Source organism: Carlito syrichta, unplaced genomic scaffold (assembly GCF_000164805.1).
Source record: "Carlito syrichta isolate Samal-C Ts95f unplaced genomic scaffold, Tarsius_syrichta-2.0.1 Scaffold309719, whole genome shotgun sequence".
Lineage (NCBI taxonomy): Eukaryota > Metazoa > Chordata > Mammalia > Primates > Tarsiidae > Carlito > Carlito syrichta.
In genome coordinates, this window is record NW_007253815.1 from 150,485 (window position 1) to 166,706 (window position 16,222).

A 16,222-nucleotide genomic window follows, 5' to 3' on the forward strand; every position below is an offset into this window, starting at 1 on the left:
GGTAATATTTTTAAAATAATCTTTTTTTCTGAGCAGTAGGTCTCAGCAGTAGGCTCAAAATATTTAGTAAACTGTGCTGTAAAGAAATGTGCTGTCACTTAGGCTTTGTTCCATGTATAGAGCACAGGCAGAGTATATTTAGTACAGTTCTTAAAGGCCTTTTTTTAGATTTTTAGAATTGTAAGTGAACATTGGCTTCAGTTTAAAGTCTCCAGCTACCCCTAATAAGAGAGTGAGCCTGTCCTTGAAAGCTTTGAAGTCAGGCATTGACTTCTCCTCTCTGTGAACATCCCAGATGGTGTTCCAGATGGCATCTTCTTCCAGTGTAAGGCTGTTTCATCTATATCGAAAATCTACTGTTCAGTGTAGCTACCTTTAATACTTATCTTAGCTAGGTCTTCTGGATAAGTTGCTGTAGCTTCTACATCAGTACTTGCTGCTTCACCTTGCTTTTTAAAAAATTTCTATTTTAAAGATGTGGGATACAATTCAGGATTAGGTATACAAGTGGTTATCATACAGGTAAAGTTTGGGCCTTCCTTTGGTCCCCACTTTGTTGGTTTGAGATTAGGTACCCTTATTAATGTTGTATCCCCCCTACCACCACTCCTACCCCAGTAATATCCCGCTACTGCTAATCCTTTTCTTAAAGTATTATTCACCTTGCATTTTTATGTTTTGAGACAGCTTCTTTCCTTAAATCTTATCAGCCAATTTCTGGTAGCTTCAAACTTTTCTTCTGCAGCTTCCTCACCTTTCTCAGCTTTAATAGAATTGGGGAGACTTAGGGCCTTGCTCTGGATTAGGATTTGGCTTAAGGGAATGTTGTGGCTGGTTTGATCTTCTATCCAAACCACTCAGACTTCCTCCATATCAACAATAGGATTATTTTGCTTTCTTAATCATTGTGTGTTCACTGGAGTAGCACTTTTCCTTTCCTTCAAGAATTTTTCCTTTGCATTCACAACTTGGCTAACATTTTGTTACAATAGGCCTAGCTTTGGGGCTGTCCTGGCTTTTGACTTATCTTCTTCATTAAGCTTCATCATGTCTAGCTTTTGATTTGAAGTGAAAGACATGTGACTCTTACTTGACCACTTGGAGGACATTGTAGGGTTATTAATTGGCCTAATTTAAATGTTGTTGTGTCTCCGGGAGTAGGGAAGCCTGAGGAGAAGGAGAGAGATTGGGAAATGGCCAGTTGGTGAAGCAGTCAGAACACACAAAACATTTGTCCATTAAGTTGGACACCTTGTGTGGAAGCAGTTCATGGAGCCCCAAAACAATTAAGATAGTAACGTTAAAAATCACTGATCACACTGAACTGAATAGCACATGCTCTCACTGAGTAGCACATGTTCTCTGTGTAGCACATGAACTGAGTAGCACATGTTCTCACTCATAAATGGACCCTGAACATACTATAAGAAAGGTATTGGCAGTAGCGGGACTCTGCCAGGGGAGGGAGGGGGCATACTTCATCAGTAAGGGTACCTGATTCAAACCAGACAAAGTGGGTACTAAAGTCAGGCCCAAACTTTACCTGTACAATGACCATTTGTATACTCAATCCTGAATTGTACCCCACAGCTTTAAAATAATAAGTAAATAAATAATAAAATTTTAAAAAATCATTATCACAAATCACCATAGCAAATATAATAATAATAGTGTTTGACTTATTGAGAGAATTGCTAAAATGAGTCATGAAGTAAGCACATGCTGTTGAAAAAATAGCACCAATGGACCCACTTGACATAGCGTTGCCCCAAACCTTCAATTTGTAAAAAAGCACAGTGTCTGTGAAGTGCAGTAAAGTGAAGTGCAATACAATGAGGTATGCCTGTATACTCGAGAATTGAAACACATTCCTACAAAAACTTATACATATGCCCAATCACAGCATTATTCATAATAGCCAATAAGTGGAAACAACTCGGTGTCATCAACTGATGATTGGATAAACAAAATGTTGTATATCTATAAAATGGAATGTAATTCAGCCATAAAAAGGAATGAAGTGCTGATACATGCTACACTATCAATAAAGCTGAAAACATTAGACTAAATGAAACCAGACATAAAAAGCCATATATTGTATGATTCCATTTATATGGAATGTTTAGAATATGCATATTCATAGACATAGAAAGTAGATTAGTGGTTGGCAGGAGCTGAATGGGGGATGAATAGGGAATGACTGCTGATGGGTATGTGGTTTCTTTTAGGCATGATAAAAACACTCTGGAATTATATAGTAAAGATGGTTGTACAATTGTTGAATGTACATCTCTGAATTGTATGCTTTAAAATTGTGAATGTTATAATAAGTGAATTATATTTTAGTAAAAATGGAAAACCTGTCAAATAAGCTCTGAAAGCTGCTGTTGACTTGACAGTTGATTATTAATCATACTATAGACCCTTTCTATAATGGATCAGTGAATTTGGCAACTGATCATTCACTGGTGACTTTGGTGAGAATGAAATAAGTGGAAAGATGGGAAACCAATGGAGAGATTGACTACAGTGGATTAAAGGAAGAGTGATAGATTGAGTGAATATAGATTTTTCTCAAGAAACTTGAGAGTAAAGTATAGCAAAAAAAAGGGACTGTATCTGGAAACTGAGGTTTTATAAAATTAAGATTTTTTGTTTATTTAAAAAAAATAGGCTGGGCACGGTGGCTCATGCCCGTAATCCCAGCACTTTGGGAGGCAGTGGTGAGAGGATTGCTTGATCCCAGGGGTTCAAGACCAGCCTAGGCAACTTGGTGAGACCTCGTCTCTACAATAAACCAAAAAGTTAGCTGGACATGGTGGTATACACCTCTGGTTCCAGCTACTTGGAAGGCTGAAGTGGATGGATTACCTGAGCCCAGCGGATTGAGGCTATGGTGGCCGTGAGCGTACCTCTATACTCCAGCGTGAGCTACATGATTGAGACTCTTACTCAAAAAACAAAAAAAAAGATAAGAACCTTTACCATGTGAGAAAGAACACGAAGAGACACTATTGATGTAGATGTAGAAAAGATAATAATTTTGAAGCAAGGTGTTTGAGGAGTTGATGAAATATAATAAAAAACACAGATGGAGAGATGAAACTTAAACAGAATAAATGACACATCCTTTGAGAAAGTTTGGAAAGAGTTAGAAAGTCGTAGATATAGATAACTGTAGAATTCAGCTGAGAAAATTGATATCATTTATACAGGACTTACTTTATTTTCTCTGAAGTAGGAGGAAAAGTTACTAGCCAAGAATGAAGGCAGCAAGATGGAATAGACAGCTTCAAGCAAGTGATAAAGGGTTGGAATAGATGCTGGGAGTAACTGAATAGTAAATTATCAATATTCAGTAAAAATAATAACTCCCATTGCTAGTTAGGTATGTAATTAATTTGCCTAGACTGGAATAGTTGCTGGGAGTAACTGAATAGTAAATTATCAATATTCAGTAAAAATAATAACTCCCATTGCTAGTTAGGTATGTAATTAATTTGCCTAGACTGGAATAGTTGCTGGGAGTAACTGAATAGTAAATTATCAATATTCAGTAAAAATAATAACTCCCATTGCTAGTTAGGTATGTAATTAATTTGCCTAGACTATGTTTATCATCACAATAGAAAACTAAGGCTCAAGATGGTTAAATATCTTCTGTTGCAGCTGGAAAGTGATACAAGTGGGATTAGAAAGCACATATACATGATATTTCAAAGTTGCATTTAGACTTTTTAGGTTGAAGATAGTAATTGTAGGCTGTCAACATCAGTGGATGTTTATCATTGTAATGAGTGCTGGAAAAGACTGATTTAGCTTTTATCAGTGTCTTTCATAGTTTGATCTAGCATCTCACATACTCAACCATGAAAGTAGGGCGATGAAAATAATCTATTAGACTTAGAATATGCTTTAAGAGTTGGGAGCATATGAGTTTTAGACTTTCATAGAATCAATCTTTCATTATTTTTTTAGTTACGACAACCTCCAGTTAAGCGTTTGAGACTTCGTGGTGATTGGTCAGATACTGGACCCAGAGCAAGGCCTGAGAGTGAACGAGAACGAGATGGTAACTATACTTTGGTCAGCTTTATTTGGCATACAGTATTTAAAAATTAGGCCAGGTACAGTGGATCATACCTATAATCCCTGTACTTCGGGAGCTGAGGCAGGAGAATTGGATGAGCCCTGGAGTTAGAGACCAGCCTAGGTAACATAGCAAGATGCCGTCTCTGCAAAAAAAATTTTAAAATGAGCCAGTCCCAGCTACACAGGTGTCTGAGGCAGAAGAATCACCTGAGCTCATAGGGTTGAGCCCGTGGTGAACTGTGATTGTGTACTGCACTCCAGCCTGGGCAACAGAGTGAGACTCTAACTCAAAATAATAATAATAAAAATTTTATCTTATTTTCAGTTTTTTCACTATTACGAATGATGCTGTAATGAACATCCTTTTATATATAGGTATACTTGTGCAAATATGTCTTACGATAAATTTCTAGAAGTGGAATTTTGAGAGTTATCAAATTACTCTCCAAAAAAATGCACTAAATTAAAAAGTTGATTACTAAGGGCTGGGTGGTGGGAGAAAACGGTAGATGTGAGTGAAAAAATACAAGCTTCAATTATAAAATGAATATACTTTGGAACTTATTTTTGCAGATTTATAGTCTACTAATTTACATTCACACTGAAAGTATCAGAATGCCCATTTCCCCATAGAACATTGGGTATTATCAGACTTCTTAATTTTTGTCTTTTTATTAGATAAAAGCAGGTGAAAACTCTTAATTTCTAACCTGAGACTTTTATAGAACATAAAAAATTGTTTCTTTCTATCAAGTGCATTTGACAAGGATAAGAAACTAGTGTGAGAGCTTTAAGATGGCATACCTTAAAATAGAATTAATCTTGGTGTATTTTATTATATGAATCTGTAGCCAAAACTTGTTCTAATGACTTCTGAAGTTTCTTTTGTTTTCGAAAGCATATTCCTCAGTATATGAGTATAATACTTGGTATCATTTTACAGTATATATTCAATTATAAAGCTACATTACATAAAGACAGTAAAATATAAAATAAATTCTGATTTCATGGAAAATGTAAGAATAAGTGATTTTCATTTTAAAGTATATGATTGTAGAATAGAGTTGTCAGATTAGAGTTGTCAGATTTTTCATTTGATGTTATACTTTCAATTTGAAAATGCCCTTAAGAAAAAACTCAGTTATTTGAAGGAGGAGAAGGAATGAGGGAGGCTACAAAATACTTTCTGGTTCCAGTTAATTTTGAGTATCTGGAATTTGCTGACCGTAAATGATGATGAAAATAAATTCAATTTAAGGAAAATTCATGCAAAAACATAAGGCCATTTTGTGTTTGTACTTGAAGATAATGCTTTAGTGAGAGTGGAAATCTTTCTTTTAATTTATTCAACTTAGCATTCATGAACCTTTCCTGGCGGGGCACTCTTGGAACTAAAGATATAGGTTGATGTAGGAGTGGAAGGTTTAGAAGTATTTAAGAATAGGCAAAGAAGAAGGAAGGGGATTTGAACCCTGTTATCAAGGAACTTAACCATACAGATGGAGAGTCACTCATATAAATAATTACTATGAAGTATGATGATCACTCTAATAATTAGATTTATATGCATCCATCTAATTTATTTATAAAATATAGACTTTTGCATTAATGAAAGATCTTGACTTATTACCAAACTCACTGATGAGATCTGTATTATAATAGGAGAGCAAAGTCCCAATGTGTCATTGATGCAGAGAATGTCTGATATGTTATCAAGATGGTTTGAAGAAGCAAGCGAAGTTGCACAAAGCAATAGAGGACGAGGAAGATCTCGAGCCAGAGGTAATTTTTCATATTAATTGAAGTTGTCAGAAATCTGATAAAAACTATTTGTTGAAGCCAGTTTGTGTGTGTGTGTGTGTGTGTGTGTGTGTGTGTGTGTGTGTGTGTGTGTGTGTGTGTGTGTTTAATTCAGTAACTTTAGGGGGCTATGAACAGTTTTCAGTTACATGGAAGCATTGTATAACAGTGAAGAAATCTGTGGTTTAAGTGTACCCACTACCTCCACCTGTATATATCATACTGAGTAAGTGATTTTTCATCCCTCCACCCCTTCCTATCTTACCCCTTCTGGGACTCCAATGTCCATTATAGCATTCTAATAAGTAAACCTTTACAGATCCTTAGTTTAGCTCCCACTTACAAGTTAGAACATATTGTGTTTAGTTTTCTGTTCCTGCGTTAGTTCACTTAGGATGATGTTCTCCAATTCCATCTGTGGTTGCTGCAAAAGACATTATTTCAGTCTTTTTTATGACTGAATAATGTTCCATGAGGTATTTTATATATAGTAGTATTAGATGAGGTATTTCATATGTATATGTATGTGTGTGTGTGTGTGTGTGTGTGTGTGTGTGTGTGTGTATGTGTATGCACCACATTTTCATAATCCACTGATGATCCATTGATGGGCATTTATGTTGATTCCACATCTTTACAGTTGTGAATTATGCTGCGATCAACAAGTAAGTACAGGTGTCTTTTTGTATAAAAAACTCTGATCCTTTGGGTAGGTACATAGTAATGGGATTGCTGAATCAAATGGAAGATCTACTTGTAGTTATTTGAGAAATGTCTACAGAGATTGTATAAGCGTTCCCTTTTACCACATCTATACCAACATCTATTATTTTTTGATTTTTTTAATAATGACCATTCTGACTGATCTAAGGTGGTTTCTGAATTTAGTTTTAATTTGCATTTTCCTGATGATTTAGTGATGTTGAGCATTTTTTCATATGTTTGTTAGTCATTTATATATCTTTTGAGAGATGTCTGTTCATATTATGTGCCTACTTTTTAATGGGATAGTTTGGTTTTTTTTCTTGCTGGTTTATTTGAGTTTTTTTGTAGATTCAACATACTAGTCCTTTGTTAGATGTGTGGTTTGTGAATATCTTTTCCCATTCTGTAGCTTGCCTGTTTGTTCTGTTATTTCTTTTGTTGTGCAGAGGCTTTTTAGTTTAATTAAGTCCCACTTACATATTTTTATTTTTGTTACATTTACTTTTGGAGTTTTAACAATAAATTCTTTGCCTAGGTTAGTGTCCAGAAGAGTTTTTTCTAGGTTTTCTTCCAGGAATTTTATAGTTTCAGGTCTGACACTTAAGACTTTAATCCATCTTGTATCTTAATTTTTGTATAAGATGAGAGATAGGGATCAAGTTTCATTTTTCTGAATGTAGCTATACAATTTTCCCAGCACCATTTGTTCAGTAGGGTGTCCTTTCTTCAGTATATGTCCATTCTTCAGTTTTTGTCTGCTTTGTCGAAGATCAGCTGGTTGTAGGTAGTCTGTTCCAGTGGTCCACATGTCTGCTCTTGTACCAGTACCAATACCATTCTGTTCTGGTTACTATAGCATTGTAGTATAATTTGAAGTTTGGTATTGTGGTGCCTCTAGCTTCCTTCTTTTTGCTTAGGATTGCTTTGACTATTCTGACTTTTTTTAGTTACATATGAATGTTAGGATTGTTTTTTTCTAATTCTGTGAAAAATGGCATTGGTAGTTTGATAGGGATTTTGTTGAATCTGTTAATTACTTTGAGTAATATAGTCATACTAACAATGTTGATTCTTCCAGTCCATGAGCATGGGATGTTTCTCCATTTGCTTATGTCCTGTACAGTTTCATTCATCAGTGTTTTGTAGTTCTTCTTGTAGAGATCTTTCACCTCCTTGGTTAAATATATTTTAGCTTTCTGACTGCTATTATGAATGAAATTGTGTTCTTGATTTGATTCTCAGCTTGGTCGCTGTTGGTGTTTAGCAGTGCCACTGATTTGTGTGTTGATTTTGTATCCTGAAACTTGACAAAATTCATCAGCCAAGTTCAGGAATCTTTTGGAAGAAGTCTTTAGGATTTTCTAGGCATAAGATCATATTGTCAGCTTATAAAACTAGTTTGACTTTTTTTCTTTTCCAGTATGGATACCTTTTATTTCTTTCTCTTGCCTGATTGCTCTGGCTAGGACTTACAGTAGTATGTTGAATAGGAGTGATGAAAATGGGCATCCTTGCCTCATTCCAGTTCTGAGAAGGAATGTATTCAACTCTTCTCCATTCAGGATGATGTTGGCTGTGGTTCTGTTATATGTGGCTTTTATAATTTTGAGAACTGTTTCTTCTGTGTCTGTTTTGCTGAGGGTTTTTATCATGAAGGGATGCTGGATTTTATCAAGTGCTTTTTCTGCATCTGTTGAAATGGTCATATGATTTTTGCTTTTAAGTTTGTTTATGTGGTGGATCCCATTTATTGACTTGCATATGTTGAACCGTCCTTGCATCTCTGGGATAAAACCTACTTTATCATAGTGGATTTTTTAAAAATGTGATGTTGAATTCAGTTTGCTAATGTTTTATTGAAGATGTTTGTGTCTGTATTCATCAGGAATTGGTCTGTAGTTTTCTTGTTGAGTCTTTTCCTGGTTTTGGTATCAGGATGATACTAGCTTTGTAGAATGTGTTAAGGATAATTCCCTCCTCTTCAGTCTTATGGAATAGTTTCTTTAGTTCTTCTTTGAAAGTCTGGTAGAATTTGGCAGTAAGTCTTTTCAGGTCCTAGACTTTTTTTTTTGTTTGGAGACTTTAAATTACTATCTCAATATCACTGCTCATTATTGGTCTGTTCAGGGTTTCTATTTTTTCCTGACTCAAGATTGGAGAGGTTGTATATTTTTAAGAATTCATCCATTTCCTCTGGATTGTCTAACTTGTTTGCATAGAAGTATTCATAATAATTATTATAATCCTGAATGATCTTTTGTATTTCCATGGTATCAGTTGTAATTTCTCCATTTTCATTTCTAACTGAGCTCATTTGAATCTTCTCTCTTCATTTCCTAATCTCGCTAGTGATGTATCAATTTTGTTTATGTTTTCAAAGAACCAGCTTTTTGTTTCATTGATCCTTTGTGGGTTTTTTTTGTTGTTGTTTCAATTTCATTTGGTTCTGCTCTGATCTTCATTATTTCTTTTCTTCTTTGGATTTGGTTTGTTTGTTTTTCTAGTTCCTTGGCTGACTGTTATTCTGTTTGAGGAGATTGAAGATAGGGCCCCAATTCCTTCTGGCTTGTAGAGTTTCCTCTTTTTTTTTTTTAAGTGTCTCTTTGGAAAATTTCTCATTCATGTCCTGAATAGTTTTTTTTTTTTTTTCTTTTAATTTCTTTTTGTTGGTTTTCAGTTTTTGCCTGAATCTCACTGAGCAATTTTATAATCAGCCTTTTCAGTTCTATCTCTGGAATTTTGAAGAATTCATTTTGGGTGGGGTTCATTTTTGAGGAGTTAGTGTGTCCTTTGGGGGTTGTTGAAGAAGTCTGTTTTTTCATATTGTCTGAGTTATTTTTCTGATTCCTTTTCATTTGGGTGTACTATTTCTTCTTATGTGAGGATGACAAAGGGCTGATGTAGACACTATAAGGTTCCCTTGGTTATATATAGCCTTGGTGTGGTGAGTTTCTTGATTGCTAACTGGAGTAATACTGTGCTGGGTACCTGCACAGGCTCAAGGAGTCCTGAGTGGCTGGGGTGGCTTGGATAGGTGTTAATTTGGATCTGGGATTATACCTTCCCCCAAAATGAGGTATTATATTAGATGTAATTAGTTTTGCCTGTTGACCTCCAGCATGGAGGAAGTGCTTGCAGCAGAGAACCAGCTGCATTGGTGACTGTGGTCTTTCTGTTTGGGCTGTATTGCTTCAAGGAAATACCCAGCTGACTCAGGTAATGGACAGGCCTGTGGGGACTACCCAAGTTCCCCCTTTTCACCCTTGGAGGGGGCTGGGAGAAAAAGCTCTCAAGCTCCCACCTGTGTGCTCTACTGACTACTCCAGTGGTGATTAAGAAGGGAATCTCCAACTTGGAGCAGAGGCTAGACAAGAGTTTACATACGGAGTGAAAAGGTGCTAGGTCAGTGAGTCCCACCCAGCCTCACCCATCTAGCCTCTGTATTGAGAATGTTAAAGTGGGTCCCACCTCAGGTCTTTCCCTGGGAGTCTGCCCAGCCAGGAACTGTCTGCCTTGGCGAAGTTTTCCTTTGGGGCAAATGAAAGCATCAGGTCTTGCCCTTCCCTCCCAGACCAGCTAGAAAGCAGGGGCCAGCAAGGGTTGAGTTCCTAGGTATGGCAGCTGGAGTCACTGGGTTTTTTGTTTGTTTGTTTTTGTTGTTTTTTTGCTGGACCACTACATGTAGGTTTTGGCAGAGCACAACTACAGGTAAGGCAGTTTCCCATGAGGGACTGGAACACTGTGAGGCTCAGGGGGCCATTAAAGTCTTTGGCAGGAGCATAAAACTTCTGAATTCTCATCATTTGCCTTTCCTGCTACCTCTGGAGGCAGCTCATAATTTGTGAGGTGATTCAGGAAAGTCTTTCTGGTCCCAGCCAAGGCTGATTGATTTTTCTCTTCTTTGTGCCCTATGGATCTTGTTACTTGTCTGATGAGTTGCAGGGTATGCAGTTCATCTTATTCCTCTTTGAGTGCTGAAGAACTCTGTCTATTTTGGTTAACTTTGTGGGAGAAATACACTCTAGCTTCTTCTCATCAACCGTCTTAATCCTATTCCCCTGACAGTTTTATTTATACCATCTAAATTATGCCATGTTTTGTATCTATAGTAATCACAAGGTTCTTATTGTACTGTGTGAAACAGTAGAGTGCAGAAGGTATTAGATGTAATTTTTTTCTTCTGGTACCACTAGACCTAGCCCTTATCTTTTGCTTTACTCAAAGAAAAGTAAAGAGTCTGAGATTTTCCATTTTAAGTCCTTTTTAAATGCACTTTGAGAATGGAAATACATAAAACACTGTGAGTAAACAAGTTTTATGTAATTTGAAAGATTGATTTCTTTAACAAGAATATGTTATAGATAAATTTTTGCCCCTATTGATTAGCCTGTTTGGTCAAATAGACCAAACCACCACTGGGTATTATTGTTATCCTGAAATTATTTATTAGTGTGTACAATTGTAGGTGTGTTTCCTGAACAACTCTTTTTTTAAATTATTTTTTTAATTTTAAAGATGTGGGGTACAACTCAGGGTTAGGTATACAAATGTTCATTATGTCTGCACCCTTGTTGATAAGGTATGCCCACATCCCCATCCCCCCTCCCTGCAGATTCCCAGTACTGCCAATTCCACCCCTGCCTGAGCATATCTCTTAAGAGTAGCAGGTTTGTAAAAATATTTAAAATTTGAATTTGCATTAACATTTATTTTGAAGGTGGCATGAGCCAGTCAGATGTTTCAACTGTTCCTGCGGTCCCACCAAGTCCTGATTTGGAAGTGGGTGAAACTGCAATGGAAGTCGATACTCCAGCTGAACAATTTCTTCAACCTTCTACGTCCTCTACAGTGTCAGCTCAGGCTCATTCAACATCATCTTCCATAGAAAGCCCTCATTCTACTTCTTTGCTGTCTTCTCCAGACAGTGAACACAGGCAATCTGCAGAGGCATCTGGACACCATACACATCATCAGTCTGGTGAGGATATTACTCTTTAAGTAGGCTGTGGTGCGTTTGATGATTCCTGACAGTAAAAACTTCTTTACGGACTATTTTGAAAGATACTAAATCACATAACTTCTTGCTGGAATAGGTGATCAAAATGACATACATTTTGTGAACACGTAATTTAAACACAAAACTTAAGTATGCCTAACTTGCATGAATTTTAACAAATAGGAATCTTCAATTTGCATAAAACAGTTCTTTAAAAAATATGAGTACCGGCAAATAGTATTTTGACATAGAATGCACTTGGTATAAAGATTATTTTTACAGATCATTATATACCCATATTAAACTGATAGTGAAAATATAGCTCCATTTTGTTTATATTGTATTAGCTCCATTTTGTTTATATTTTTCCTTAAATCATACAATACTTTTAATACATTCTGTGTGGTGAATTTAATTTGGTGTCTTCTCATAGCATGTACAATTTACCAAAAGAATTATTTCTCCATTATTTATATGGAAAATAATTATTTTACTAAATTCTTATTTTCTTGGTACTTGATGCTAATGAAAAAAACCACTCCTAAATTCTGTTAAAGTACTATTTTCCTTTTATTACTATAAGTCTGTATGTTCAACTTTTCCTTCCAACTGTGGAATGTATTAGTATTTAACTAGTATTTACAACAGTGATTTTCAGCAGATATATCTACAGTTTACTTGTCATGTTTAACTGTATATAGGTAATTATAATAACTGATAAGATATTTATTCATATTTTTCTTCAGGTTCTTCTCAGAAAGCATTTTACTTGATATAGTACCAAAAATATTAGCAACTAGAAATATTGCTGGCAGGTCTAAGCCAAAACTTACAAAGAATTTCTAACAGCTTAGTTGCCAAGCTGTCATTTTATTCTCGCTTCTCTAGAGACTGATGCCAGATCACCAAATATGGAGTGTTTTAATTTAAGCACTCTTTTATGAGTATATCCCATTTTTGGTAATTCATTTTCAGTTTCTATGGGAATAAAAGCCAGAGTCAGTTACATAACTGTTAACACTGTATACATTTTATCCATAATAATATACTAAAGATGAGTTACAAAACCAGGGTTTTCACACTGTAGTCAACATTGCATTTTAATTTATGGGAGAATAAAATATTCTGGAAGATTTGGGAAGTAGTGGCAGAAGTAGTTAAAAGTTTGTTTCTCAAAGCAGGTAAAATTGGGAAAAGCAAGAATTTTTAAGGTGATAGCATTTTGGAAATACTTGTAAATATTTTGATCAATTATAAGTTAAGTTATCAAGAAAATTTAGCAAGAAGATTCTGTAACTTATGTTCAAATTCCACTGAATCTTAACTAATTCCAGTTGTTTCTTAAACCATTTCTTGTGAGTAAAGTGTCTGAAGTTTTATTTTTCAATAGATTTTTAATGCACTTTAATACTATATTTCAAATTGCCAAATTCCTTTCAATATTAAATGTTTATAAATATTAAATTCTAAAGTCACTTGAATCGTTGAAATAGGAAAAAAATGTTTATGTTGATCATTATTAAAACATTACTTAGCACCTTTACCCATGAATTTTTCAAAGACAGTAAGGAAATATTTCTAACTGGGAGATGTTACTGAGATAGGATCACTACTGAGGAAAATGATTTGGTGTTAGATGAGGTCCCCTCCCACTGTGGGAACTTCTTTGTCCTTTCAATAAATCCTGCTTACACACACACACACACACACACACACACACACACACACACACACACATGCACACACAACCTGAAAGCTATGTAACATTTAAAGGTTATGTCTGTAATTGTCCTAACAATAGCTCTTTTATTGCAGAATTCAACATTTCAACAGTAAGGATTTAATGTGTTTTTGTGTTGTTTTGTTTCTGTTTTTTTCCCCCATTTCTTGCACTTACCGTAACCTTTCTAAGTCTATATGAATTTGTGTATATTGGGAATCATCCTTTGGATGAATGTAGTAGAGGAGAGTGTCAATTTAGAGCCATGATTTCTGTTATTGTCTTTCACAGAGATAGATAAAAATGGAAAAGTATGCTTCTTGCTGTGGCTACTTTTTAATGTAAATGTTTGTGCCTTTTCTTCATATCCCTCCTATTTCCTCTGTTGTTTTTACCGGTATTAAGACAATGGGAATGTGAAAACTTGCCAGGTAAAACTCCATCTCTGATGGAATTGAATTGTCTGCCTTCTCTTACTCTACAACTGAATCACTGAATGATAGTGAAGAAAGTTCTGACCACAAATTCCAATGGGTGCTCATCACTGCATAAGAGCAATCTCTCTCAACACTATTGGTCTCCAACTGTACAAAATGTCTATTAACACCTTCACGTCTCTCCAACTTTTAACACTCCCCTTCACCCTTGCCCCACCCCCCAGCTTTTAACCTCTCTTTCACAGTAAAAAGAAGAGCACTCATTTTCCTAATATTAAATCTCCCAACTTTCCAACAACTGTCCTCACACTGTCTATCACATAGAAGCAGAAACTCATCTTAGAAGAAATGTGTCTGCTCCCATCAAAAGCTAGCTAGTGTAGTTCCCATTCCTTTCCAGCTTCTTAAGAACTCCTTCTCCTGCATCATCATTGCATTTTCTGCTGAATTGTTCCTTTTGACCCCAGTGTGCTCTTATTATCTCCTTTCTAAGATACTGTTTCTGTTAGTGTCTTACTGGACTTGGATTCATTTGCATTTAACATAATCTGTCACTCCTTTCTTGAAGCATTTTCCTTTCTTGGCCTAAATGACATCATTTTTGCCTATTTACTTTTATTATCAATTCTGGTAGGTTTTCAGTGAACATTGTTAGTGTTTCTTCTTCTATCTACTTCTGAATATTATAATTGAATCCCTTTGTTCTGTCTGGTTTCTCTTCTCTACATACACTCTATCCCAGGGTCACTGTGTCAGTTCCCCACAGCCTTTAATGTCTCCTCTAAATTGATGACCCTCACATATATATCAACAGTCTTATACCCTGAGTTCCAGAGTACCATTGTACATCTTAAACTTACGTGTTCAAACGAACCCTTCCTGTCCTTTAATTGGTTCTATCTTGGTTTATTTGCTTATTTTAATAACCCATGAATTATTCTTGATTCCTTCCTTTCCCTTAAGTCTCATGCCTAATTCTCAGCAGGTGGTGTTGGTCCTATATCTAAACTATATCCTAATTCTTTTCTTTTCACCATTGTCTCTTGTCTCCTAATTGATCTCCCTTCATCTACTATTGTTCACTTATAATTTGTTCTCCATGCAGCAGCCAGATTGAGTATTTAAAAATGTTAAATCAGATTATATAACTTTACTATTTAAATTCCTGCAGAGACTTCTGATTGCATCTAGCAATACAACTACAAAAGATTAAAAAAAAAAAACTCCCTGCTGTGGACCTGTACAAACCACATGGCCTGGCCCTTCCCTACCTTTCTGGTCCCATCTCATTCCACTTTCTCAGTCTTTGATGATCATTATACTATAGATGTACTAGTTTCCTTTCAGTTCCTTTAGTATGCCAAATTCTCTTTCGCCTCTTTCTTTCTTTAGAATTGGAGACTTTGTTCTTACTGTGTTCTGCACCCAGGAGGACCTTCTCCTGGCTGATCACACGACCAGTTTCTTTTTCCTCTGGTGTAACTACCCTAGGTAGAACATTCTTTCCTTTTTACTCTTTCTAAAATGTTATTCTTTTTGTATAACCCTGTTTATTTCCTGAAGACACTTATAGAAATTTTAGTTTTTTTACTCTTGATTGATTTATTTGTGACATTTCTTTTACTAAAATATGCTCTCATGAAGACAGGGACATTGTCTGTATTGTTGTCTCTGGTTTCTGAGTGAGCGTCTTTTTTCCCCCAACAGTATTCACTCTCTATAATTAAGAGTATCATAAAGTACTAAATTATTGTTAAGCTGCTATAGGATAGGTAGGGTATATTTAGTCTTTATATTTTCAGCCCCACTTCATTAACTCTGTATGTTTCTACTAGTCTCTTCAAATTTGGTAACACCTAGGAAAGATGTCGTGATTATATATACAATTATTTATCATTTTGCCTTTGATTGTCTAGACCACATAAGACTGAGTGGGTAACTTTCCTCACCTTGTTATGAAGATATTTTACGGTTTCTTACTTAAATACTTTTTAAAAAGTGTGTGTGTGTGTGTGTGTGTGTGTGTGTGTGTGTGTATGAGTGAAATAGGACAAACAGAACTAAGAGTAGGGCAAAAAAATGAAACTATGAGTGAGGTGATATACAAAATGCATGACCTGAAGAATACTATATTTAGAGGAGGCCACAAAGTTGGCTTTGAGTTCTGTAGCTAAATTAAGAAGACAAATATACTCAAGTGGAATTTGAAATCAGTTGGTAGATTTTTTTTGTTTCACCCTTTTTATTCTTGAATTTTATTTTAATTCATATGTCCTACCATTTGAGACCATATTCCAGATACATAACCCAGAATTTAAACAGACATTTTAAATTATTATACATGTTTTTTTTTCCCCTTGAACATTTAACAAAAGATTGCCTCTCAAAAAGTGGTTATAGAATTATTTATTTTAAAAACAGAGCTGGGCTCGGTGGTTCAGCCTGTAATCCCGTGCCTTTGGGAGGCTGAGG

The 16,222-nt window shown here is 35.6% G+C and overlaps 1 protein-coding gene across 2 annotated transcripts in view; it reads left to right on the plus strand.

The window, feature by feature from the left end:
• DCAF6 (DDB1 and CUL4 associated factor 6) overlaps window positions 1-16,222 on the plus strand; it is a 152,751-nt gene that overhangs the window by 76,917 nt on the left and 59,612 nt on the right. For both annotated transcript variants that reach the window (XM_021717374.1, XM_021717375.1), the window contains 3 exons: window positions 3,979-4,072; window positions 5,755-5,874; window positions 11,315-11,575. In XM_021717374.1, coding sequence (XP_021573049.1) covers window positions 3,979-4,072; window positions 5,755-5,874; window positions 11,315-11,575 — 475 coding nt within the window. The remainder of the gene's footprint in view (window positions 1-3,978; window positions 4,073-5,754; window positions 5,875-11,314; window positions 11,576-16,222) is intronic.